The following is a 26,937-nucleotide window of genomic DNA, read 5'->3' as shown; positions in this document are numbered from 1 at the left end:
TAATAGGTCGGTAGTTAAACACATCAGTTTTTGCACAACCTTTGTGCAATGGAACAGAAAAAAATCACACATTCCTTCCATTCCTGAGCTGAGACTCAAGTTATAGAAATGTATGAAAGGCCTAGCCAATTCAGGTGAACATTCCTTTAGCAAACGGGCTGATATTCCATCTGTCCATATTGACAAATTCTTATCCAGGTTATGCAAGAGCTCTTCAACCTCATTTTCATGAACCTCTAACTCTTTATCTAACGTAGCTGTAGCACTGTGCACCATGTTACATACACCTTGTAGATATACCTTATCAAAGTGAGCACTCAATAACTGAACAATCTCCTTAGCTTCCGCCACTCGTGTACCATCTGCATTCAATAAAGTTATTCTTCCATATTCATCCTTTCTTTTGCTTGCAGCATGATGATAAAATTCTTTTGGATTGCCTTTAGCTTGCATGGCTGATTTCTTTTCATATTCCGTTTTAGCTTTTCTCACAATACTCGTTACTTTTCTGGCCTGAACCTTATATATTTCATAACACCTCTAACTCTTATTCTCACGATATTCTTTCTACATCATCATCTTCTTGTGGATCTCGTGCTTAATAAGGTTGCACATCCATTTCACTCTCAAACTATTTATTCTTCGAAAACTAGGGATACATTCAGATACCGCATCATTTAATCACTTTTTCAAAGATTCCCATGCATTGTTGACATGTTTTCCATTCAGTAACTGACTGATACCATGGGACCAAAGATAACATTCTCCTAAAATGATCATATTTTCCAACTTTGTAGTTAAGCATGTAACCTGTTTTAATATGAGCATCAATGCGATTAGATACTTCCCAAGGAAGTGGGGAGCATGATCACTGTCACCAATTGGTGGTAAAATAGCCATATTCTTGAAAGAGATCCCCTTCTGACGTTATCAGCAAATCCAACACTCTTTGACTTCGAGTTCCTCATTTCACATGCTACTTCAGAAAGTTGCTCGCAACAATTCAATAAATTCATCTTCTTTCTTATCAAGGAATTTCTCTTCTACCCAAACAATGTTTGGATAATTAAAGTCAACCATAATGATCACTCGTTTGGTCCCCGTTGGGTTAAATTCGTGATGCGTTTCTTCGTCTCCTGCAACTAACCCGCCAGGTATGTAGCAAATACCCCACCCTATATTTCATTGTTTTCTACTTCACACCAGATAGACTCAAACTGAATACATGAGACATTGTTACCATAATTGTTTTCTTGTGTTTCTATCCTCACTGGACTTAAGTCATATGATATCATTAGTATCCTATCTCTTCTGTCATTCCTAAAAACTTGACTGTCAAGTTTTTTTAGGAATGTATACCCATCATACTCGCTCCCTATTATCATATCTGATTCTGATAACCAAGTTTCACTAATATCAACAATCTTAGGCCACATCGTATTCAATAAAGCAAAGAACTCAACCCCTTTGTTTTGGATGCTCCTGGAATTTGTAGACATAAGAAATTACCACCTAGCCTATTATTACAATTAGATATGCAATCTATTTGGTCTTGTTCTAGAATTTTCTCTTTTCCTTCCCCATACATTAAAAGTATGGGGAAGGAAAAGAGAAGGAAACTAAAGAAGAGGAAAAGAGAAGGAAACTAAAGCATAGTTTTCCACCTCTTCGCCACATACATAACCTTGTTCGAAGACATTCATATCTTTATCACGTTTGCATATCATAGCTGAATTTCCCACATATTTTCCCCATTACTCCTTTGATTATCCAGTTTTCTTGACTCTCTGCATTAGGTTTCACAGCAAGAAGTAATGTTTTCAGGCTCCTGCTACCAAATGAATTCAAGTGCAGGCCATCCCTCTTATACAAGTCTTTACTGCCATCAAACTCACTCTACACATCTAAAAACTCATATCCATTTCTTCACTTATGCAGAAATCACTTGCCATCATTACCCTCTTTTTTAACTCACTACTATCATATCTGGGTAGCCAACCTACAATTTTACTTTCTCACGTTTCTTTCCCACTTCTTCCAACAAGCCTATTTTTTCTCATACTATATTTCTTGCTACTTAAATTATTAGTACCTACCAGAACTACCATCTCTTTTATTTTTATATTATGATTATGTGCACCCTCCAGGGAGTTCAAGGACTCATCAAGGGAGGACACCTATTCTATAACTCTCTGTCTCCACTTAATACACCAACTACAACTACCTTCATCTACACGAACGCCATCTACCACGGCCACTAGTATTATCCACGTCCATGGATGTTTGTCATTATGAAATCGCATTCGAACCCCCAGCCTTTTGGCTGGAGAGCGGATACGCTAGCCACTGGGCCAACCAGGCCAGCAAAATATTATGCAACACCTCCAGGGAGTCCAAAGACTCATCGAGAGGGGACACCACAACTCTTTGTCTCCAGCACTCAATCCATCAACCACAACTACACCAGCACCATCTACCAACACCACTCAAATTTCCACAGACAATCACAAACATCCTTGCCCACTGCGAGATTTAACCTTTTGGCTGGAGAACGGATAAGTTAACCACTCGGCCATCCGGTTTTCAATTACATATGTTATGTTATATTTTTAATTTTTGGCCCCGGGAAACTAGAAGTGGTGTGTTGTGCTCTAATGATGCCAATTTGAAATTCGGCGAAATATAAGCAGTTAATGAAACATCTTTTGGTAAAACTGTTTGGTGTTGTTAATACAGTTAAAATAAGTAATGAATAACCGACAAGATCCAAGCTTATCTGTTAGATAGAAGTGGTGACTCCCTCGGCAAGCGCATATTTTAAGACTGAATCACTATACAATATTAATTCTTTTTTCTTAGAGTTTAACTCACTTACCTTGTTGTTATGAGGATTATGTTATGGTAATATTATGATTACCAAGTTCAGTACTTTCATTCCTGTTCTTGTTCCGATTCTTTTTCTTATCCTGTCTAAGTTTAGTTGGACATTTTTAAACCTTTTCCAAATTCTCTGGTCGATTTTCTAATAATTTCTTTTAATTGATATGTTTCTAATGGCAACTTATCGTCAGATGAATTATCATCATCACTGCAGCAGTACTTTTGTTCATCAGGACAAACGCTCTCCTCAGTAGTAACAAATTGAGCTTTAGACAATGCCTTGTTGGGTAGAGTTTTCAGCGCCATTATTAAGAGGAGTAAAAACTAATATTTCTGCAATTATGTTATAACATGCTGTAGTGCAATAAATATACTAAAAAATACAATAATATACTAAAAATACACAATTAAATCTAAGAAAACATTAATAAATCACAAAAATAATAGATCTTTCAGGAGCTAACAGCACGTCTTTTCACCAGTTAGAGTGGACACTAATTTCAATAAAAGAGAGAAGTATATTTAACTAAAATTTATTCCAAGAAACCTAGGCCAACTGAAAAAGAAGAGTGAAGGGAATGAAAAGAAAACCAGGATAGGATAAGTAGACCAGATTGTCTGAGCTATTAGAAACAATAAAGAAAAGGACATGAGAAATTTTACAATAAGGACAATCAGACTTAAATAGGAGTCTAAGGACACGAGATAGAGTTGAATATACATAAATAACTTAGTAATTTATTTATTTTAAATGTGGATCCCGCCCACAGACGTTTTTGTAAACCTATAGTACATTTGTACAGCGGGTAGTCTAAGGATTTTTCTATTTTTATTAATTTTATACATTTTTTGTTTTTATAATTTTTACATAGTCCGGAACCCTGTTCTAGAGACCAAACATGGAACTTTTTCAAGCCATTTCAGGCCTCCAATAAGCAGGGTCGAGGTATCACACCATGCAATGAAATTGATCTTCCACTTAAATTAAAGGCAAAGAGGTTATCCTGAGAACAGAAATTTCTTTTGTTTAAAAATTCTAACCAGACACAAACAAAACTGTGGATAGGATTTAAATTAGTGACAGTTCAATTAGGAACGGTGGTGGCCAGTGAAAATTTTAAGTGGGAGTGCTGCATGTACAAATAAAGTTCTAATCAGTAACTAATTTATTAAAAAATAAATTTACATATTAAAAATATTTCATCCTCACCACAAACAAAGACCAATAATAAAAGTTTCGTATCAATAGCAATGACAAACAAATATCGAAAAAATATAATTCTTTTCATATTTTCAACAGTGACACTCGTCATAATTCAGCCTTTTATCTATAATAAATAAATAATTATATGTTATTTTAACAAAATAAAATTTACAAAAAATAGTTCACCACACACACCCACAATACTTTCAGTTGTGTCAAGTAATGATAGTCCAGGATAGGGACTTTTTGATCTATTGACTAAAACATTACAACATCTTAAAATTGATCCCAAAAATTATTTATCTGATGGTACAGATGGAGCTGCAAGCTACCATGACCAGTATAATGGTTTACAAAGTAAAATTACTGATGTGGCTGTCAACATGTTCATATACGGTGCTATTCCCATGTCTTGAATTTGGTGATAACTGAAACAAAATGTTGCATGCCTGCAGTTTCTTTTTTCAATTTGCTTCAGAATTTAGCAATTTTTGTGAAAACATCATACATAAGAATGGCTGTATGGATAGAAGTTCTTGGAAAACATCTAGGACAAGAAAAAATGAAACGATTAAAGCTAATTCGTGAGACAAAATGGTCAGGAAAATCTAATGCAGCAACAACTATAGTTGAACGTTTTGATGATGTCACTGTCAGTACTTTTGTAAATCTATTGACATGCTTATCAATGATACAAGATTCAGACAAGTTTGATGCAAAAACAAAACAAGAAGCAAATGTTTTACTTAAGTCTTCTAAAGTTTGAAACAATATTGACAGCATTTACCTGTATATATATATATATATTTGAAATTACAGCCCCCTTATCAAGTTATTTACAGACAAGTGGTTTAGATATGTTTACTGCATGGAGTTTAATATATTCAGCTATAACAAGGTTGAAGGAACAGAAAAGAACATTTGATAACATTCACAGCAAGGCATTGAAATTTGTAAATAAATGTAATGACAAGATTTCACAGTTGAATATGAAAATCAAACAGTGGAAACTGACTCTTTGGAAACAGCATTGCCAATTAAGAGGCAGAGAAAGAAGAAAAGAATGGCAGATGAGCTTATAGATGATGAAGGAAATTCCTCAGATTCTCTAGCTGATATTGGAGTAAATGTGTTTAACCTAATAATGGGCTACATTGTCCAGTCATTAGATTCACACTTTGTACAACACAAAAAGTTGTATAAAGATTTATCCTGCTTGGACCCAGCAAAGTTTAAAACTATTGCAGAGAAGGGCCTTGAAGATGAAGCATCTGAAGGTATTATTAAGCTATCTCCACAAATCAGCAAACATCAAGTAATATTGGAATTTTTTTTCTTTTGCTTCAAACTTTGATGTATTAAAGCTATTGCTTAATGATGGTGAGAATATGGATTCAGTTACAACAAGTGTAAAATTTGTAGCGTTTGCCTATCGTGTGTACTAAAAATTCTGGCATCCAACAGAATTCATGACAAGGCATATAACCTACATGAACTTTATAAAGTCATCTGCACACTATCAGTTACTCAAGTCCAATGCGAGAGGACATTTTCAAAGCTAAAGATCATAAAGACAAGGCTAAGAAATTCACTCTCAGGAGAACGTGGAATCATACATGTTGCTGTCCATTGAAAAGGGATTGTTAGATGGATTGGATGCAGAACCAATTATTGACAGATTCGCAAAACCATCTAGTGAATTCAAACGATTGTTCTTAATATAGCGGACTGCATGAAATATGCTTTTGAACTACCTGTTAATGTGTAAAATGTTCAGTACAAGCAAACTATTTAAAAATCTCCACCATTTATCTAAAATTAAAAAAAAAATAAGTTAAAAATTCAATTATAACAATTTGTATTTACATTTAGTATCTACTATATTAACACAAAAGAATTAACAGACTTCGAATTCGAATTAGAATTAATACAAAAAAGACCAAGATAATGATAATGGGTAGAAAAACAGGAGATAATGTAAAAATAAGATGTGGAGGATAGATTTTAGAAGTTGAAAGATTTCAATATTTAGGTAGCTGGATCTCAGAGAAAGGAACTTCAGAGTTGAACATTAGAAATAGAACAGGCAAAGCAACAGTTTGGAGTATTGTAAGTTATGGAAGTGAGTCATGGACACTCAGAAAGAGAGATATGGAAAGAATTAATGCATTGGAAATGTGGTGTTATAGAAAGATGGAAAAGATTAGCTATACAGAAAGAATATCAAATTCAGAAGTTTTAAGACAAGTTGGGATGGAAAGAACACTGCTAAAGAATATTATGCAAAGAAAGACCAGATTTGCAGGACATCTTCTGAGAGGTTCTTCGGGACACCTGACAAGAACTATATTACAAGGGAAAGTTGAGGGGAAGAGAAGACGTGGAAGACCAACTAGAGAGTGGTTTAATGACATCATGGAATGGACTGAATTCTTGAAGATTAAAATAAATCCTACATATACAGGCGAAGAAAACCACATCAGTTGAAATTAAGAAGAGTGACTAGAATTAAACTGTATAATAAACTGTAAAATTAAGTGCTAGAATGAAATCATTTTATATGCAGTGGGATTATTATTTTTCCATTTGCTGGCTCTTTTCAAAAGCCCAAAACCGAGGATGTCTATTTTAAATGTGAAATATGTTATAAGCATTTTAAAATAATGCAAACAAGATATTATAATTAATACAAGATATCACAATAATGTTCATATATGTATAGTAATAAAAAACTTAATGTCAAAATTACCAATTAATATGCTCAAATGTAAATATACTAAAAAGCTGAACATATATAGATACACCGAAACCCCAAATTACAAAATAATCAATGATAATTATAAACGGAGGACTGCAAACAGAATAACTGTGTTTCTAACACACACACACACACACACACACACACACACACACACACACACACACACACACACACACACACACACACACTTCAGATAGAAATAGTAGAACCACTACTTGAAACTATGAAAATCCTATGAAGTGATCAAATTATCACTTAATATTTTTCATAAAAATAAGTACTTTTTAAAACTTTAAACAACTTTCAATTTCAAATTAAACAAACCCTTTTATTGAAATGTATTTACAGTGGCTCATAGATAAACAATAAGAATTATATAAACAAGATTCCTATTTAAAGATTAGTTTTGTTCATTAATTTTTCCAAAACATTAACAAATTACACTTAATTTCTTCAAGTTATTGTAAAAACCGATTCAGGAAGGTTCACAGTGAGGTCAACATAAACAAAATTAAAATCCTCATCCAATGCCAACACCGAATACTTATCTTTCTTTTGTCACTCACCCCCATATATAAATGTTGTTTATTTATAAAGATAGCATTTAAATTCAGGATTATATTTACATGCATGTCAATGAAAAGGTAAATAAATCATGTATTAATATAACTCCATGTTTATGATGGTTTCTATGTAAAAAACATGATACAGTTAATGATGCTGTAGAGGATTTATTCTTACTTAAATACAGGTTCTTAGCAGTATAAATGAATTTCTATACAATAACCATGCTGCCATTCAGGCAAAGGCTTGCTCCAGGTGAAAAATGATTAAATAAAAAAAAAAGCTGGCGATGTCATGCTTTCATGAAGGACACCTCTATCATGTGGTGGTGACGTTTACAAAGACTCCAATATTTTACAGTAGCACCCACACGTATCTATACAAGTGACTTGAGGAAGGTTCCTTCTGGTGAAGCGTATTTTCCTTCCAAATAGAACATACACAAAGTCTGGATGCAGCATGAGGGCCTTGAGCAGGCATACTATAATTATTGGCTCCCTAGTGTTGACCAAAGTGCTAATCTGTGATTGACAGCTGGGCAAAACCTATTAGTGCTTTATCATCTGGCACTTCGCTTGGATTTGGACCTGGATTCTTAAAAAAAAAATATAAGTGCAGAAGTTTTAACATACTTCACAAGAATCAAATGAATAAATCTTAATTTTATATTTGTACTCATTGTTTCAGGGCAATGCAAATTAAATACTATATCTTTATAAACAATCGAGTTATTTATAACTTAGTAAAACAGAATACGTAAGTAAAATGGCAATCAAAGGAAGATCTTCAGAAGGGTTTTCTGAATATCTACAGTTATTAAAGTATTACACCAATACAACATACAAAAATGTTTAAAAATAAATGTTACAATTATGACTGTATTTGCTGTCAGGAGATTGGATTCTGATGTTATACCATTAGAATTCAATATACTGAAGCAATTATTTATAATATAAGATTGGACTCTCTGGAGGTGCATTCATAATAATAACACTGGCCAACAAAAAAAAAAAAAATTTTTATGCTGATTATGATCTGACACTTGTTTTTTACTAATTTGGGTGCGCTGATTTCAAATATCAAACCCATTTTTCTCTATCATGTCAGGTTTTTCCTCTATGGCATTTTCTTTTTGCTAATTTGTAAGTTTTTGATAGTTTTAAGGAGGCAGTACTATTTAGAGGATCAAAAAAATCGATTTTTTAATATTATTTTCTGAAAGTATGTACTTTTAAAAATCTGTTCCTAACTTTTTATCAAGAAATTCGAAAAATTCCCGAAGATATGTCGATAACCGACCTAATACATTTAGGTGATGAAAAGTAGGCGATGACAACTGCCTAAAACAAATGAATGCTGTATGCATCGTAGCGGACAAAGAACGATCGAAATCAGTCAATCATTAATTGATCGTGAAAGTATGATGAGTGCTTATAACGTTTCAATAAAGTCTCTGGTTTTTTTTGTCTTGTTAATTGCATGTTAGTCGGCAATGAAGAAAATACATCATGTCTACAACTCGAAATTGTGTCAATAGTGTAGATTCCTTCTGCTACATTTGTGGCAGCTTTACTGTTCCCAGTCAAAGGACAAATATCACTGATTTCATTAAGAAAGTGTACTTTGCATACTTTGACGTAAAAATTGCAGATCAGGACAAGTCATAGGCTCCAAATAAAGTGTGCAAGTCATGTGTAGAAAATTTACAACAGTGGAGCAAGGGAAAACGCCACAAATTAGCTTTTGGCATTCCAATGATTTGGTGTGAACCGAAAAATCACGTAGATGATTGCTATTTTTGTTTAGTTCAGACTTCTGGTTATAATAAGAAAAATAAGAAAAAAATTGTGTATTCAAATCTCGACTAAGCAATTCGGCCATTTGCTCATTCCAATGAAATAGTCGTGCCAATTTATAAAGGACTTCCTTTACTTGAGAACGAGCATGATCGGGATATGCCAGATGTTCTTGAGGAGCAAGACTCGGATGTTGATTTAGACAATGAAAATTTAATTTCTAGTTCTGGACCGCAACGTTTTACTCAAGCGGAATTGAATGACTTAGTAAGAGATTTGCGCCTATCAAAGATATCATCGGAATTATTAGCTTCAAGATTAAATGAAAAAACTTACTGGAGCAAGATACGAAGATAACTTTTTATTGTAGCAGGGAAAGTAATCTTGTACAATATTTTAAACACGAGTGGGTTTGTTTACTGTAACTATGTGTCAGGTTTACTAACTGAAATGAGTGTTGTACAATATCATCCAAATGAGTGGCGTTTATTTATCGACAGTTCAAGCAGAAGTCTCAAGTGTGTCTTACTACACAATGGGAATGTATATGGCTCAATTCCTATTGGCTATTCAGTCCACTTAAAGGAAACATATGAGGTTCTGAAGTTATTAAAATATACAGACCATAACTGGATCATCTGTGTGGATCTTAAAATGGTGAACTTTTTACTTGGCTTTCAAAGAGGATATACAAAGTTTCCATGTTTTCTATGCTTCTGGGATAGTCGAGCTAGAAACCAACACTGGAGTCAGAAACATTGGCCTCTTAGAATATCCTTAAATGTTGGAGAACAGAATGATATAAATCAACCTTTAATCGACAGAGAAAAAAAATCATTTTTCCACCTCTACACATCAAACTAGGTCTTATGAAGCAGTATGTTAAAGCTTTAGATTTACAAGGTGACTGTTTCCAATGCATATGTGAAAAATTTCCACGACTTAGTTATGAAAAAATTAAAACCGGTGTATTTGATGGACCGCAAATTACAACTTTAATGAGAGACCCAAATTTCACCAACTCTATGAACGAAATTGAGAAAGAGGCCCGGACTTCATTTACAATGGTTGCGAATAATTTTCTTGGAAACAAAAAAGCGTGCAATTACAAAGATCTAGTGAAAACAATGCTTGAAAATTTCCAGCGCCGAGGTAGCAACATGAGCATAAAACTTCATTTCCTATACAGTCATCTTGATAGATTTCTCGAGAATTTAGGTGCTGTAAGTGATGAACAAGGCGAAAGATTTCATCAAGACTTAAAAACTATGGAAGATCGGTACCAAGGAAGATGGGATTCACACATGATGGCCGACTACTGTTGGAGTATTCAAAGGGATTGCCAAAACAGAACACACAGCAGAAATTGCTACAAAAAAAAATTTATTCCCTGAAACTCATGTGTAAGTAAAATTGTTATTTTTTTATAAATATTCTTGTAATTTTTAATGAATATTGTTAAGTAGTTATGTATCTAATTATCGGCTTCTCTCGCATTCAAAGCGCCAGTATGTGCCGCTGCAGATTCTTACGCATTTATTCATTTACTAACAAGCGAGAGCGGCGAGCGCTCCGATTCTGATGTGCACCGCTTTCAATAATAAGCTATATCTAATGGAATTTTTCGAATTTCTTGATAAAAAGTTAGGAACAGATTTTTAAGAGTACATACTTTCAGAAAATATTATTAAAAAATCGATTTTTTTGATCCTCTAAATAGTACTGCCTCCTTAAAACTATCAAAAACTTACAAATTAGCAAAAAGAAAATGCCATAGAGGAAAAACCTGACATGATAGAGAAAAATGGGTTTGATATTTGAAATCAGCGCCCCCCAAATTAGTAAAAAATAAGTCTCATATAAAAGTCAGCAAAAATTGTGTTGGACTCTGTAATAATTTATAATGTCAAAGATGATTTTAAACCTATATATCATCATAATCAAATTCCTGCCATGTAACCTCAAGGGGTACAGGATATGATAATACTACATGAAAAAAATTACATCATTACTAACTTCCTATCTACAATTTTCCTCCAAATCAGTCTGTTACTTGTCAAGACTCCAACATTATCAGATCTTATATTTCTATTGTCTAAGGCACTTTGTACCATATCAATCCACCTATATCTTGGTCTTCCTCTGGGTCGTTTTGCTGCCAACCTGGCAGAGAACACTTGTTTTGCTAATCTTTCCTTGCCCATTTTGTTTAAGTGACCATACCACCTGAGATTAGCTCTGCTAACGCATTTCTGGTTGCTGACAATGTCAAGTTCTTTCCTAATATCCTCGTTTTTAATATGATATTGCCACTGATGCCATCTGTTCACACCTATAATCTTTCTCAGGAATCTCATATATCTGCGGTATCTAGCCTTTGGTCAAGTGTTTTTCTTCTGACCCAGCTCTCAGATTTATAAGTTAAAACTGGTTTGAACACTGTCTTGTATACAGCTAATTTAGTGTTCTGACTAATTTCTCTCTTATTCCATATGAATTTATTCAATTGACTTCCCACCATACCAGCGCTTTGCTGATTCTGTTGTCTATTTCCATATTTAATTTACCATCTTCACTAAAAATCGTGCCTAAGTAGCTGAAATGTTTTACTTGTTCCACAGGTTCTCCATTCGCAACACAGTTGACATTTTCAATGAATCTGCCTATTCTCATTGTCTTTGTCTTTTTATTGCTGACCTTCATGCCATATCTATTACAACAGTTATTCAATTTAGTCCGAGAATCTTGCAGACTTGTAGCAGATTTATTTAGAAGTATAACATCACCCGCATAAAGCAAAGAGCTGACATTAACATCTCCAATTTTGATATCATTTTTAATACCACTTTCCTTCATAATGTGATCCATATAGATAATGAATAACAGAGGGGTTAATGTATATCCTTGTCTCACACCAGATTTAACATTAAACCATCTTCCTGTATTTCCTTCAATTCTAACTGCTGACTTATAACTCAAATAAGCTCATAGTAAATTTGCAAAAAAACAAAAAACAAAATAAAAAAAAAAAAAGGTGGCAGTATTTTCATTCCATGATTTTAATTTAGATTTCAGTTGTTTCGTTAAGTGTGAGGTCTGTTATATGTATTCCTTCGATTACATAAATGATTTGTGGATGTTTAGCGCAGATGGAAGAAGGGTGTGTGCGAAGTTTGACCTAAATGAGGAATTGATGACAGATAGTGTTAGTAACGATTGTGTCGCAAATGCACGTTTGAAAGAGAAGGATGGTGAGAAGAGAGGCAAAAAAAAATTAAAAAATCAGGAAAAAAGAAAAAGAGCGATTTGAAAACCATAATGGATGTTAAAAGGGACGAAAGTGAGGCGAGAGTGGCGGAAAGAAACGAAATTGAGAAAACGAATGAAAGTAGAAGTGGCGTACCACAGAAATCACAAGTGAAAAAAATCAAAAGAATAAATGATAGCGAAAAAAGAATGAATGATGGCGAAAATTGGACACATGTTGGACTGAAAGTACTGAAACAAAGAAAGATGAATGAAAGTAAAAGTGAGAAGAATGATAGCAAAAGTTGGACGCAAATGTTAGTCTGAAGGTACGGGAACAAAGATAAATGAGAGTAAAAGTGAGAAGAATGATAGTGAAAGTAGGACGTATGTTGGACCGAAAGTACGGAAACAAAGAACGATGAATGAGAGGGAAAGTGAGAAGAGGGGGCTGAGAGTTAGAAAGATTTAATTATAGAGAGAATGTGTCGCGAGATTCGGAAAGTGAATTGGATTTGATGAGGCAAGAAATGAAATGGATGCGGAATGAAATTAAGAGAATTCAGGTCAAAACTATTAAAATAAATCATGATGGCATGAAAGAGTTAACTAAAGATGAGCGAGTGGCGTTGTATGGCGACTCCATTATTAAAGGTGTGCTAGAGGATAAAATGCACAAGATATGTTTTCCAGGCGGTAAAATGAGTAGAGTGATTGAGGCATTAGATACGAGGCAGGGGCGAGCAAAAGAGTTAATTGTATTAATTGGTACAAATGATTTGAGAGAGAACAAAGAGCATGTCAGAATGAATGTCAGGAGGCTGCTTGGAAAGATAAAAGAGAATAGTGTGACAGGAAGGGTAGTCAGTGTGTTGCCTAGGTATGATTGTGGTGAAATGAGGCGAAGAGCAGGGATTATGAATGATATTCTGGCTGAAATGTGTGAGGAGATGGGAGTACAGTTCGTTAATGTGTGGAATGAGTTTGAGGGACGAAGTGAGCTGTATGGGAGCAATGGACTGCATTTGAGTGGTTATGGTGTGAGTCGCTTGGAGAGACTGCTGCCGGAAGGTAGAGAAGTGAATAGAGAGAATGAATCAGATCGAGAGGGGAGTGATGTGGAAGAGCAGGAGAGTAAGACAGGAGAGATTGAAGAAGTAGATATGAATGGGGAAGTGAGTGGTATGAGTATAGAAAATGAGAGAATGGGTGTGCAAGAGGAGCAGGGAAACGAGGAGGCTCAGGGTGGACAGGGGTACACAGCGTGAGAAAGGTGGATGCTCCAAGAGGAGGTGAGAGCATGTGTAGGCAGGATGACCAGCAATCAAGAGGAAACAGATGAAATTGAAAATAGTTCTAAAATGATGAAGTAGAAAGGGAAATGGCCCCAGTCCAGCATGGAGAGATCACATCGAGTGAGTGGTATCAGTGGAACTAGGTATGTAGTTGGTAAGGGGGTAGATCCAGAAATGAGCTGTCGTGTTTGTATACCAATGCTAGAAGTATAAGAAACAAGGCGGATGAAATGGTCGCACTAATTGCGTCTGTTCACCCAAAGATTGTAGGAATAAGTGAGACATGATTAGATGAGGATGACATCCTGACAGGAAAAGAGATGGAAGAGTATGATATGTTTCATGAGGTTAGAAGGGGTAAAAAGGGAGGGGGAGTGCGATTGATGATAGAGAAAGAGTTATGTTCATACAAGGGAGAGATGCAAGAGAGAAATAGTGCCAGTGGTTTTGAGGCAGTATGGTGTGAGATAGAGGTGAATAGAATCAAATACTTGATGAGATGTTGTTATAGACCTGGTAATGTGGATGGTGGTGATAGTGAAATGTATAGTCAAATAAGCCAAGCAAATAAGAAAAGGGTGATCATTATGGGTGATTTTAATTATGGCAATATAGACTGGAATGAAGAGATAGCAACTGGAAGTAAAGAAAATGAGTTTCTTGAGTTTTTGAGGGATAACTAATTCAGACAGTATGTAACAGAGGGCACACGAGGATTAAGGGTCTTGGATTTGGTCATCTCATCAGAGGACATAATTATAAAGCAGGTGTCAAATCATCCACCAATTGGTGAAAGTGACCATGAGGTGATTACCTGGGTGGTTGCCAGCAGTGCAAGGACCCCTGTGAAAAAAGGGTATATGTGGAACTACAAGGGGGGATGATTATGAAGAGCTCAGGAGACAGCTTGCGGATGTAGCATGGAATGAGGAGTTAGTTGGAAAAGAGATCAATGCAGCTTGGGGGATTTTCAAAAACTATTTAGTAGATGCAATGTCGAAATGTATTCCAAGGGTGAGAAGGTTAAATAAGGTAGGTGTGAGATGGATGAATAAAGAGATTAAGCATGCGATATAGAGAAAAAGGGCATTGTGGAGGCAGCATAAGAGAAGTGGAAGTAACCAATTTCATGAGGTCCACAAAGACCAGGCAAGGAGGGTGACTTGGTTGGTGAGAGTAGCTAAAGAGCGGTATGAACAGCAGTTAGCTAATGAAGCCAAAAAGAATCCTAGGGAGTTCTTTCGATATGTAGCCAGCAAAAGAAAGAATGATTATGGAAGGATGACACTGATTGGAGGAAATGGTATAAAGACAGCTGTTGCAGAATATGTGGTGGAGATACTTAATGAGCAGTTCATAAAGATCTTTCAATGTTGTGAATGTGACTTCATGGAGAGATTGAGAGCAGTTGATGATGGGGATGAGAGACTGACTGTAAGTGAGCAAGAGGTGTTTGGGGAGTTGAGTAAACTAGATGTAAATAAGGCTGTGGGACTTGATAATATATCACTGCATATTCTGAAGGAATGTGCCAGAGAGTTGACACCTGCCTTGACATACTTTTTTAATACAAGTCTTGCACTTGGTCAAGTTCCTAAAGAGTGGAAGGAGGGCAAGATTGTGCCACTTCATAAAGGAGGTGATCGAACTCAAGCATCAAACTATAGGCCTATCTGTGTGTCAGGTGTTGTGGTTAAGTTGTTGAAGAAGCTTGTGAGAACTAGGATCCAGAGTTGGGTTGACAACAATGGTATAATCTTTGATGGACAGCATGGATTTGCTAAAGGGAAGTCATGTTTTAGTAATCTACTTATTTATTACAATAAAGTGACTGCTTCCTTGGACAGAGGAGAAGGATACACAGTAATATACTTGGATTTCGCAAAGGCTTTGGATAGAGTACCTCATGATAAGTTGATAGTCAAACTAGAGCAGATGAGGTTGGATATTAGATTAGTGCATTGGATTGGAGACTGGCTATCTGATAGGTATCAACAAGTTGTGTATGGGGGTGTGACATCCAGGAAAAGGAAAGTCACTAGTGGAGTGCCTCAGGGGTCTGTTTTAGGGCCATTACTATTTAACTTGTATATTAATGATATTGGCGAACATTTGGATGGAGATATTCAGTTGTTTGCAAATGATGCAAAGTTGGGACAAACCATAAAGAGTAGTGAAGATGTTGTGGTCTTGCAAGAAGACTTGAATAAATTGAGTGATTGGGCAAGCAAATGGAGGATGTGAGTTCAATGTTGCAAAATGTAAGGTTTTAAAATTTGGAAAACAAAGATGGGATGCAGAATTTATGCTTGGTGAGAATATATTGTTGGAGGTAGAGGAAATAAGAGATCTGGGGGTGATAGTGGATAAGGATCTAAAATTTAGAGGACACATCGCCAAAATTGTGAAGACAACACAAAGACTTCTGGGAATGATGGGGAGGACACTGACGTGTAGAAGTAAGGAGATTCTTGTTCCATTGTATAAGGCTTTGATTAGGCCACACATGGACTATTGTGCCTAGATTTGGTCACCGGGTTTTCAGAAGGATGAAGAGATGTTGGAAAGGGTCCAAAGGCGACTGACTAAGGTAGTTTCTGACCTCTGGAATGTTGAGTATGAGGAAAGATTGAGAAGATGTAATTTGCAGAGTCTGGTGGAGTGAAGGAAGAGGGGAGATATGATAGAGACCTACAAGTTGGTAAGGGGTTGCTATAAGATCAAGGATGGAGAAGTTCTACAGAGAATAGTGGGAGATCAGGGGAGAACCAGAGTCATACCTGGAAACTATATAAAGAGGGTGTGAGTAGGGGAGTGTGAGGCAGGTTTTTTTCGTGCAGGGTTGTGAATGATTGGAATGCCTTGCCTGAGAGTGTGGTGTCTGCAAGGAGTTTGAGTGTTTAAGACACGGTATAATGAGATGTGTGTGTATGATAAAAGGACCTCTCAGATGAGTCTTTGACTCCATGAGGTCTTGGGAAATAATAATAATAATAATAAAATAAAGACTAAGTATTGCTTGATATAATGTCCCATTGACACCATATAACTGTAGCGTATTGAATAGCTTCTCTCTTGGTGCCTTGTCATGTGCCTTTTCCAAAGACAAAATTTAAATACAGATCTTTGTTATATTCCCATGCTTTCTCGACTATTTGTCGTAAAGTGAAAATCTGATCCTGATAGCCTCTATTTGGCCTGAATCCAGCTTGTTCTTCACCTAGCTTTTCTTCCACAATTCTTCTCAACTGTTTCTCAAGTATACTTGCAAAGATTTTGTCAGGAACACTCAGTAGGGAAATACCTCTGTAATTCTCACATTCAGTTTTATTTCCCTTTTTATATATGGGTACTATGAGAGCTCTACTCAAATCATCGGGAATTCGTCCCACTGTCCAAGCTTTCTGAACTATGCAGTGCAGCCACTGTAAGACTCTTATACCACCATACTTCAGCATTTCTGTTCGAATATCATCTACTCCTGCTGCCTTTCCACACTTCAAGCCTTTGATGACTTTTTCTACTTCAAGTATGGATATGTATTCCTGACTGCATGCCTGGTCAGTGTTTTTACCACTGTGCTGTCATCACTGCTTGTTTCATTTAACAGCCTTTCAAAGTAATTACTCCATACTTCAAGAATATCTTTTTCTCCCGTTTTCATTTCACGTTTATCATCTCTAACTCCTTTTACAGCACTCTTTCCTCCATTCCTAAACTTCTTCACCAACCTCCAAAATATCTTACCACCTTCTTGATATTTATTTTCTATGTTCTTCCCAAGTCCTATGACTTTTGTTTAGCTAGTTTTACACATTGTTTAGCATTCTTGCATTTGTCTCTGTATTCTCTAAGAGCACAAGCTGACTTATTTGACAGGAAGTTTTGATATGCTTTCTTCTTTTCCTTCACTGCCTCTTTAACTTCCTGTGTCCACCAGGGAGTTTGGATTTTTTTATCCTTGTAGACAACCTCACTACATGCCTCTCTGGCAGAATCAATCAATGTTTTCTTCAGAGTTTGCCACTGAATCTCCAAGGTTTGATTCCTGGTCTCAAACTCATTCATTTTTTCTTCAATAATCTTTGTGTATTTTCATCTACAGTTCACATCTGAGAGCTACTCAACTTTTATTTGCTTTAAAACTTTCTTACATGTTATTCTTTTCAATATGAAATTCAATTTTATCCTGCTCAAGACTAAATAGTGATCACTTCCAATTTCAAATCCTTTGTACACTCTGGTGTCCTGCACCAGGGAGAAAACATCACTATTAACAATAACATAGTCGATGAGACTTTTCTTATTCCTTGCCTCTTCTCTCCATGTGAATTTGTGCACATTTTTATGTTGGAACATGGTGTTAGTAATAACCAGTCCATGTCCTGAGCAGAAATCCCACAAGTATTTGCCATTATTATTAGCTTTACTCTTTTCTCCAAATTTTCCCAAAATATTTTTGTATGTCTCACAATCATTTCGTACTCTGCTATTTAGATCCCCAACAAGGACCCTTGTTGGGAATCTAAATAGCAGAGTACCTTGAGAAAGGTACTCTGCTATTTATAAAGGAGAAAGGTACCTTGAAGGTACCCAACTATTAAGCGACCACCAGTATGGATCCTGTCGCTGCTAATCAACAGAAGATCTGCTCTTATATATCACCCATTTCTGGACAAATGACATGGCAAAATTTGGCGAATCTCATGAGAGCAGATCTTCTGTTGATGGGCAGTGACAGGATCCATACTGGTGGTCGCTTAATAGCTGGGTGCCTTCAAGGTAGTGTAGGAGTTGAGAATTGATGGTTTTCTCCATCACTTTAGATAGGGTGGTAGTTAGATGGTAGTGATTTGTCACCCTTCTTAGGAATGGGTTGAATATAGGCCAATTTCCAGGCTTTGAAATATATACCAGTGGAGTAAGAGAGTATATACAGGTGGCATAGGATAGGCGTCAGTTCTGGTGCACAAACCTTCACGACAAGTGGAGGAATGCCATCAGGACCAAGAGACTTTTTTTGCGTCTAATTTAGATGATAGGTTTCTGATCTTTCTGGCAAAAGGATATAGGGGGCATCGTATGTTGGGTAGTTGAAATGACTGGGGGGGGGGGGCATTTGCCATTGTCAGTTATGCATGCATTGGAAGCAAAGTGTGAAACCAAGAGATTAGTTTTTTTTCTGTAGGTGATGATGCAATAGAGCCATCTGGGTATGATATGGATGGAAATAGTGTAGGGCAAAAAGTTATGACCAATTGCTTTGGCAAAAGACCAAAAGGCATGGCTGCCATTTGAGAAGGATGAAAGTTTCCTGCTTTTTTGTCCGACATGTAAATAATATCTGCTACATTAAATGAAATAAATCTGCTATATCTTCAATACTTGCTAACCAAATTAAAAGAAAAAAAAATACCAAATATACCAGTGATCTGAATTTAAGAATAGTGAACTGACACTACAACATATTTTAGCTACTTCAGGCACAAGTTTTAGTGTGTGTGTGTGTGTATATATATATATATATATATATATATTGAAAAATTATATATGAGAAAATAAATAACAAAGAAGGCTCATTTGGTGAGGAGATGAATGAATAAATTTACATAGAGAATGAAAGAAATCAACTAATACATTACACTAGCAGTACATGAAACAGATTTAAACCAATTCTGATGGCAATCAGAATTGGTTAATCCATCCTCGTTCGTTCACTATTCAGGTAGATACCCAACAGGGTGCACCACGAGAAGGTGAGGATTGGACATTAGGTCAGAATCCCTGGTCGGTTGTCTGCATTCCTTTAAAGGCTATGTGGAGGTCTCCTCAGTTATACAGCTTTGATCCTTAAGCACCCTGTTGTGTCCCAATCTCTTAAACTGTTAATTTTGTGTTCTATACTTCTGATATTTCCTAAAGAGTCACCTGGTACTTCCAAGACACAAAGGAAGCGAGCCAAAACCTAAGTGCCAAAGTTCTGGAAATCTATCTTCTCATAGAGCTCTAGGAATATTTATTTTGTTTTTTTGCTGTACCACCTAAAACAGATTAAGTAAAGTTATCTTAACCAAGAAGTGATTTCAAGACGTACACAAGTGACTATTGATTTGCAGTCGTGACCCATAATATAACCTATTTTTCCCCACTCAGATTCGAACCTTTTACAAATGGTGCATCGAATTCTAGAATTCAGACACTTAAGTTTAAAAATAGCAAAGGGTTATTAAGCATATTAACACATTTACAATACAATTAACATTCATACTAAATTCCAATACTAATCAGATAAGACTGCACGTATCCTTAATGAAACAAGAGTATCAAAAACAGCATTCCTAATAAATCATTCACAAAGATGGTTATTCCAGAGTAATATTTTTTCATTAAACATTCATTTATATATCTTGTTACTCAGACTAATTCATTTCAGCTTTCTCTAAAGCATACACATTAAATTAACCTGTATATGAGCTAACTCAGTGTACTTTCTAATATTAACATGCTACAGTCCTGCTCTAAATAAATCAAAGTCCTCGATCCTTGATGTCTCTTAATTTCACTTAACTTAACACCATAGTAAGTTGCACACAATAGCACAGACAAAGGAAATTTTAATGTTACCATACACTAAGGCTTTTCGTACTTGTTCCTTCAATTTGGACTACCTTCCTTCGGTCAATCTTCCTTCTTGTTCACTTAGACAATGAGGTACCTTGGATTCTCTGATCATTCTGTGAATTCACACAATTCTGGCATGAATGACTTGTTCCAGACACAACTGTGGTTTCTGCAATTTCTCTTTCATGATGTCTGCTACCTAGACGCTGAGTGTTTCCAAGGACTGCAGAAACACGAGTGGAGATGTACTCCTCCATCATACGATCAGGAGCTTATAACATTGACATTTCCTGCTATAGCTCACCAGACTCTGTGCATAGCTTACCGCTGTTCCTTGTCTGAGCACTTCGGGACAGAGCCGCTCCTCCATGCAACTTTCTATCTCCCAGATGACCACCAGCCAAGGGAAGAAAAAATTTACTAGAGGAAGGGGTGGGGTTCCTAACCCTTTTATTTCTATCTCCCCTACTGGTAATTACTGTAACCTTCGTAACTCACCCAATGCGTAGCACTTCACCCACGTGGGTCTCGCTTCATACCGTTTGTTTCCAATTTTTTTCTGACCATGCTCTGCCATGTACTGTGAGCACGTGACTACCTAAGGCCACCTCTCTTTCTGTTGGCATGCCTTTGCCCTTTGAACCTTTGTTCACAATATTTTATGCAAGTCATTCCTCAGACAAGTATTACAAATTTTAGTAAATCTTTGTTCAATTTATACATTATTAACAGCCTTGCACAATCATAAAATTATTATTTTCTCTAACAACTTACAATCTCTTTTCTTCATGCTAACATAATTTTATATTATATCACATGTATATAGCACATACTTAGAAGCAAGCATTTTCCTACATAAAATTTTGTATCTTATTTTTCTATCTGTTAAACGATGATAGATGTGGAATTCTTTAGGATTCCCATTTATCAAGGTTTAACAACCCCCATAGTTTATTATACACATTTTCCCCATAGGTTATTACATTCGATTAATGTGACTGTTTTAAAGAAACACATTAGGTGTACCAATCGAGGGATTGCTGTATATGTGGAATTATATGGATGGTGATTATAATAAACTTAGGAGACAGCTTGGAGTTATAACATGGAACAAGGAGTTGAGCGGTAAGGAAATAAATGCTGCTTGGGAAGTGACCAAGAAATACATAACAACATCAATGTGTGAATGTATTCTGAAGGCAAGGCTGAATAATAGGTGTAAAATGAATGAATGAGGGGCTTAAGCATAAAATCTGGAAAAAGAAGGTAATTTAGATGAAGTAAAAGATAAATAATGGTAATAATCAGTTACATGAAGATATTGCTCTTAAAAATTTCATCCCTGCAGCTTGTATTTTACTTTCATCTTTCTTTTTAACAGTCCATGTTTCTGAACCATATAATAGAGTGGGAGTAGATATTACTTTATAAAATTTCAGTTGAGCTCCTTGTCTTTTTTTTTATTCAGTGTTCTTTTAATTGTTCCACAGATTTTCTGAAATTCCTTAATTATTTTTCATCTATATCTTTATCGTTTAGATATGTCATTATGCAGCCTCAATGATTAAACTGTGTCATCTGTTCTCTTATTTTATTTTCTATAACTATTTTTGATCTAACATGATCTCATCCTTTAAATGTCATAATTTTTGTTTTCTTTTGTGAAATTTTTAAATTGTATTTTATTTAACTCAAACTGATTTGTGAAGGTCACCTTCACTGTCTTGTAATATATTGATAACAGTTCTGCTGGTTAACAGGATACCTTGTTTTATTGCTGTTTTCCATATTTTCATAATCTGATCAATATATATATATATATAGAGTTGGAGATAAGCTACATCCCTGTCTGATGCAGTGATTTATTTCAATCTATTCTGTTAATTAATTAACAAACTGCAACTATATTTTTGTATTTTTATATAAACTTTATATAGCTTGTACCAAATGTAATGGATATCCTTGTTTTTTTTAAAATTATATTCAATAGTTTTTTACTGTCATCACCAAATAGAAAAGATGAGCACGAAAAGAGTAATCATAACAGGAGACTTTAATTATCCAAATATCGATTGGGTAGCAGTAGAATCTCATGAGAAGAATGAAAATGCATTTATTGAGCTGTTGCGGGACAACTTTCTCAAGAAGCAGCATGTGATAGATGGAACTCGAGGGCAAGGAGTGTTAGATTTGATTATAGTGTCAGAGGACATTTCAGTTGAAGACTTAACTATTCTGCCTCTGGCTGGTGACTGATCATGCAGTAATCACTTGGGAAGTGACTAAGTTTATGAATGTTCCATTGAGAAAAGATTACATGCTGAACTATAAAGCAGGAAATTATGACCAGCTGAGGAGTATACTGAGTTCAGTGGAATGGGATCCATTGCTGGATGGAAAGAATATAGACAGTGCATGGGAAGCATTTAAATAATACTTAAATGATGTGATATCAGAATGTGTCCTTAGAGATCGAAGAATAAATAGAGCAGAAGTCAAATGGATGAGTAATCTAATTAAGCAAGAGATTCGTAAAAAAAGGACAATGCAAAAAGAATACTGTGTGCATAAGGATGACGTCCGTTATGAACGTTATAAGCAGCAGGCTAGAATAGTCACAACTGTTGTATGGAAAGCAAAGTATGAAAAGAAACTAGTTCTGCATGCTAAAAACAACACACAAGAATTCTATTGATATGCTGCAAGTAAAAGAAAGAATAACTCTTCTAAATCCTGATGGCATGAGGGTTACAGTTGCAAAAGAGGTTGTTCAGTTAATGAGCATCCATTTTGTCAAAAGCTATCAACCTGGTGTACAAACATTGAACTCACTGTTACCTCTTCACTAGATGAAGAAATGCAGGTGTATGAGGAATTAGAGCTGTTGCACAAATTGAATAAGAATTCAGCAATAGGGACTGATGGGATATCAGCACGTGTGCTAGAAGAGCATTCAGCTGAACTGGCCATTCCTTTGACAGGCTGTTTAATATGAGTCTCAGAACAGGGATGATTCTGCAGGAATGGAAGGAATGTATGGTAATTCCATTGCACAAGGGTGGTACAAAGATTGATGTATCCAACTATCAACCAATTAGTATCTCAGGAGTGGTGGTTAAGATTTGGAAAAACTGGTTAGGGCTTGCATTCAGAAATGGATTGATAGTGAATCTCTACTTTGCAATGAACAACATGGGTTTACTAAGGGAAGGTCATGTTTTAGCAACTTGCTCACATTCTATAACAATGTTACTATTCAACTAGACAAGGGGAATGGATACACCATGATACTTTTGGATTTTGCTAAGGCTTTTGACAGAATACAGCATTGTAGACTGCTGCATAAATTGGAGAAAATGTGTTTGGGTTAGAGAATATTATCATGGATAAGAGGATGGCTGACTGACAGATATCAAAAAGTAGTATATGGGAGATGTGAGTCTGCAGGATTTAAGTGGTGTACCACAAGGATCAGAGCTTGGTCCACTGTTATAACACTATCCTTTGTACTCTCTCCAATATATCAGAATCACAACATAAACCAGGAGACCAGACCTGCCCACAATAGTCCAAGTGAAATCTTATCAAGGCTTTGTAAAGAGGCAAAATAACAACTTTACATGTGAATGTTTGTTTCAGCATTGCAATTATCTTTTGAATTGTATTTGCAATCTTTGCCACATGGCCCCTAAACTTCAACTTCCTATCTATTAACACTCCGAGATCCCTAGCCTCATCAGTTTCCTCTAGCCTAATCTCACCAATATAATACAACATTAGATATCTAATCATGCCGAAGTGAATGACTTTACATTTATTGACACTCACCTTCCCATGCCCACAATTCCAGCATATTCAAATCATTGTGCAAGTACTGCATATCAGCAGCATTCCTGATTACCCTACCTATCTTTGCATCATCAGCAAATAACTGTATGTTGCTTATGAAATCCTTCCCAATATCTGTACATTAATGATAGCTGGTGTGTATGTAGTATGTGGCCTCCCTTGATAAGTCTCTGACTCCCTGGAGGTCTCTTTTAATAATAATAACGTATAAAGTCCATATGAATCTCTAAGTGAAATTCTTGTCTTTTTTCAATAATTTGTTTTAACACATAAATATTGTCTGTACATGATCTTCCATGTATGAAACCATTTCTTCTGAGAGTAGATCGTTTGCAATATTTCTGTATTTTATTCAGGATTATACTGTAAATTTTATAACCTGCATTTAATAAACTTATTCCTCTGTAATTTCCACAATCAACTCTGTCTCCTTTCTTAAATATAGATAAGACTTTAACTTGTAACCAATCTGATGGAATATCACATTTCCTGCAATGATTATTTATTAATTTTAAGAATCTGTGATGTAAATATTCTCCACCATATTTCCAAACCTATGCATTTATGCTATCTTATCTGGTTGATTTTCTATTTTTTTTGATCCCTTTATTGCCAATTTTAATCAGTACTGATTTCTTCATTATTATTTTCTATTATATTTGGGTCATACCATAAATTCTTATAATGTTCTATCCACTGATTCTCTAGTATTGTGTTATTTGTGCTGTATCTCCTTCTTCATTGTTTACCCCCTCCCCCACAACCAGCCACGATGTCTATAAACGTCCGGCTAAATCTGGATACGATTCTGTAACACCCGTCGAATAACAAGGATAAGAAGTGCAATTTGGTCTCACTATTTCATTCACCTAGGCCAGAAGAGAGGTTAATTTCCTTAATAGTTTGTAGGCTATGTCTTGTCTTCTATTTTATTAATAAAGCTGTCTCAAAAATGTTGGTGAGCTTTCTGTATTATGGTTTTAGCTATATTTCTTCTGTTTCCTTTTTATGTTTTTGAAGGAGTGATTTGTATGGCATTTGTTTTTCTTTTATTGCATTTTTTGTATCTGCGTTCTGGATTTTTAATGTTTTTAATATTTTATTTTTGTTTCCAAGGACTTCAGAATCTGCTTTATGGAGGATCTTTAATAAAGTTTTCCATTCTTCTTCTATATCTTCACCGATTTGGGCTTCTTTTAGGTAATCTGTTGATCGCGATTGATATAGCATTCTAATGTTTCCTTTGTATCGAGCCTTGATAAGACCCCATCTGGACTACTGTGCCCAGTTATGGGCACCAGGGTTTCTTCGTGATGGGGAGGAAGTGAAGAGGATCCAGAGACGAGTGACCAAGATGATAGCAGGTCTGTGGAATGAACCTTATGAGAATAGGTTGAAGATTTGTGGGTTGCAGAAATTGGTCGATAGGCGAAGGAGGAATGATATGATTGAGACATTCAAATTACTGAAGGGTTTCTATAAGATTGATCCAGAAGATATTTTTGAAAATATGACTGGTGGTGGGAGGACTAGGGGCCATGAATGGAAGCTGGGCAAGAGCGTGGTTGACAAGGGTGTTAGAGCTAGGTTATTTACTTGGAGAGTAGTGAATATGTGGAATAAGCTTCCAGAGTCTGTTGTGGGTGCTACGACCGTGAATGAGTTCAAGGCAAGGTATGATAGATACTGTGTGAATGTCGAATAGTTGTTCTTGACATGATGTTAGGGCCTCCCTCGATGAGTCTGTCGACTCCTTGGAGTTGCCCGGAACAATAATAATAATAATAATAATGCTTTCTTCTTGATATACTTTGTATACTTGTTCAGTTTCTTGTTTTATCTTATTTACTTCCTTTCTCTATTTTGCTAGTATTTCTATTTTAGAGACTACTAAGTAATGATCTGAAAATATTTCACTTCCTCTGTAAATATATCTCTCACTCATCTAGCTAGTTTCTGATTATTATTAACATTTGACCTCCATGGAGTCAGAGACTCATTGTGGACGGTCACACTATTGTACACAATGCTCATCCAACACACACACTATTGCACACAATTATTATTATTAACATTTGACCTCCATGGAGTCAGAGACTCATCATGGGAAGTCACACTATTGCACACAATGCTGATCAAACTGTGCCTTAAAGTGATTCAATGTGTCTACACCCACAACACACTCAGGCAATGCATTTCACTCACCAACCACCTTCCATGCAAAGAACCTACTCCTTGCTCCTCTGTTCACACCCTCCTTATACAATTTCCAGTGATGGCCCCTTGTTCTACTACTCTCCTCTACCATTCTATGAGAAATTTCTTCCATGTTGACCCTATAACAACCCCTGACTAGCTTATAATCAATTATAGATCTTGTTCCTCTGCCATTCTAAGTATATTTATTTATATTCTTTTTTTTGAAAAAAATATTGGTTATATTAAAATTATCAAGTATAGAAATATAATAGTTCTTGACCATTGTAATTCATGCAAATTTTCCCATATTTTCCTAAGAAATTTTGGATTGGATTATTTCTAACTCTGGCATTAAGATCTCCCCTGCTATTAATGTATATTCATTTTTACTACATTTATTAATCCGTTTTTGTAGTTCCTCATAAAATTGTTCAGAATCCTTATTCATGCCTTCTTTAGAAGCATATACTCCTATGTTATCTAAGTAGCATCTATTTGTTTTTAATTTAACTGTTATAATTC

The 26,937-nt window shown here is 35.6% G+C and overlaps 1 protein-coding gene across 3 annotated transcripts in view; it reads right to left on the bottom strand.

Moving 5' to 3' along the window:
- Positions 1-7,560: 7,560 nt before the first annotated feature.
- Positions 7,561-26,937, bottom strand: part of fray (oxidative stress responsive kinase frayed) — a 570,703-nt gene continuing 551,326 nt past the window's right edge. For all 3 annotated transcript variants that reach the window (XM_090411795.1, XM_090411792.1, XM_090411793.1), the window contains exon 18: positions 7,561-8,003. In XM_090411795.1, coding sequence (XP_090267921.1) covers positions 7,926-8,003 — 78 coding nt within the window. In that variant the 3' untranslated portion in view covers positions 7,561-7,925. The remainder of the gene's footprint in view (positions 8,004-26,937) is intronic.

The sequence above is a fragment of the Typopeltis vanoorti genome, chromosome 22, assembly GCF_054136105.1.
Source record: "Typopeltis vanoorti isolate ZY-2024b chromosome 22, IOZ_Tvanoo_1.0, whole genome shotgun sequence".
NCBI lineage: Eukaryota > Metazoa > Arthropoda > Arachnida > Uropygi > Thelyphonidae > Typopeltis > Typopeltis vanoorti.
Note: the sequence above shows the minus strand (reverse complement) of the source record. Positions and strands in the feature narration are given on the sequence as shown.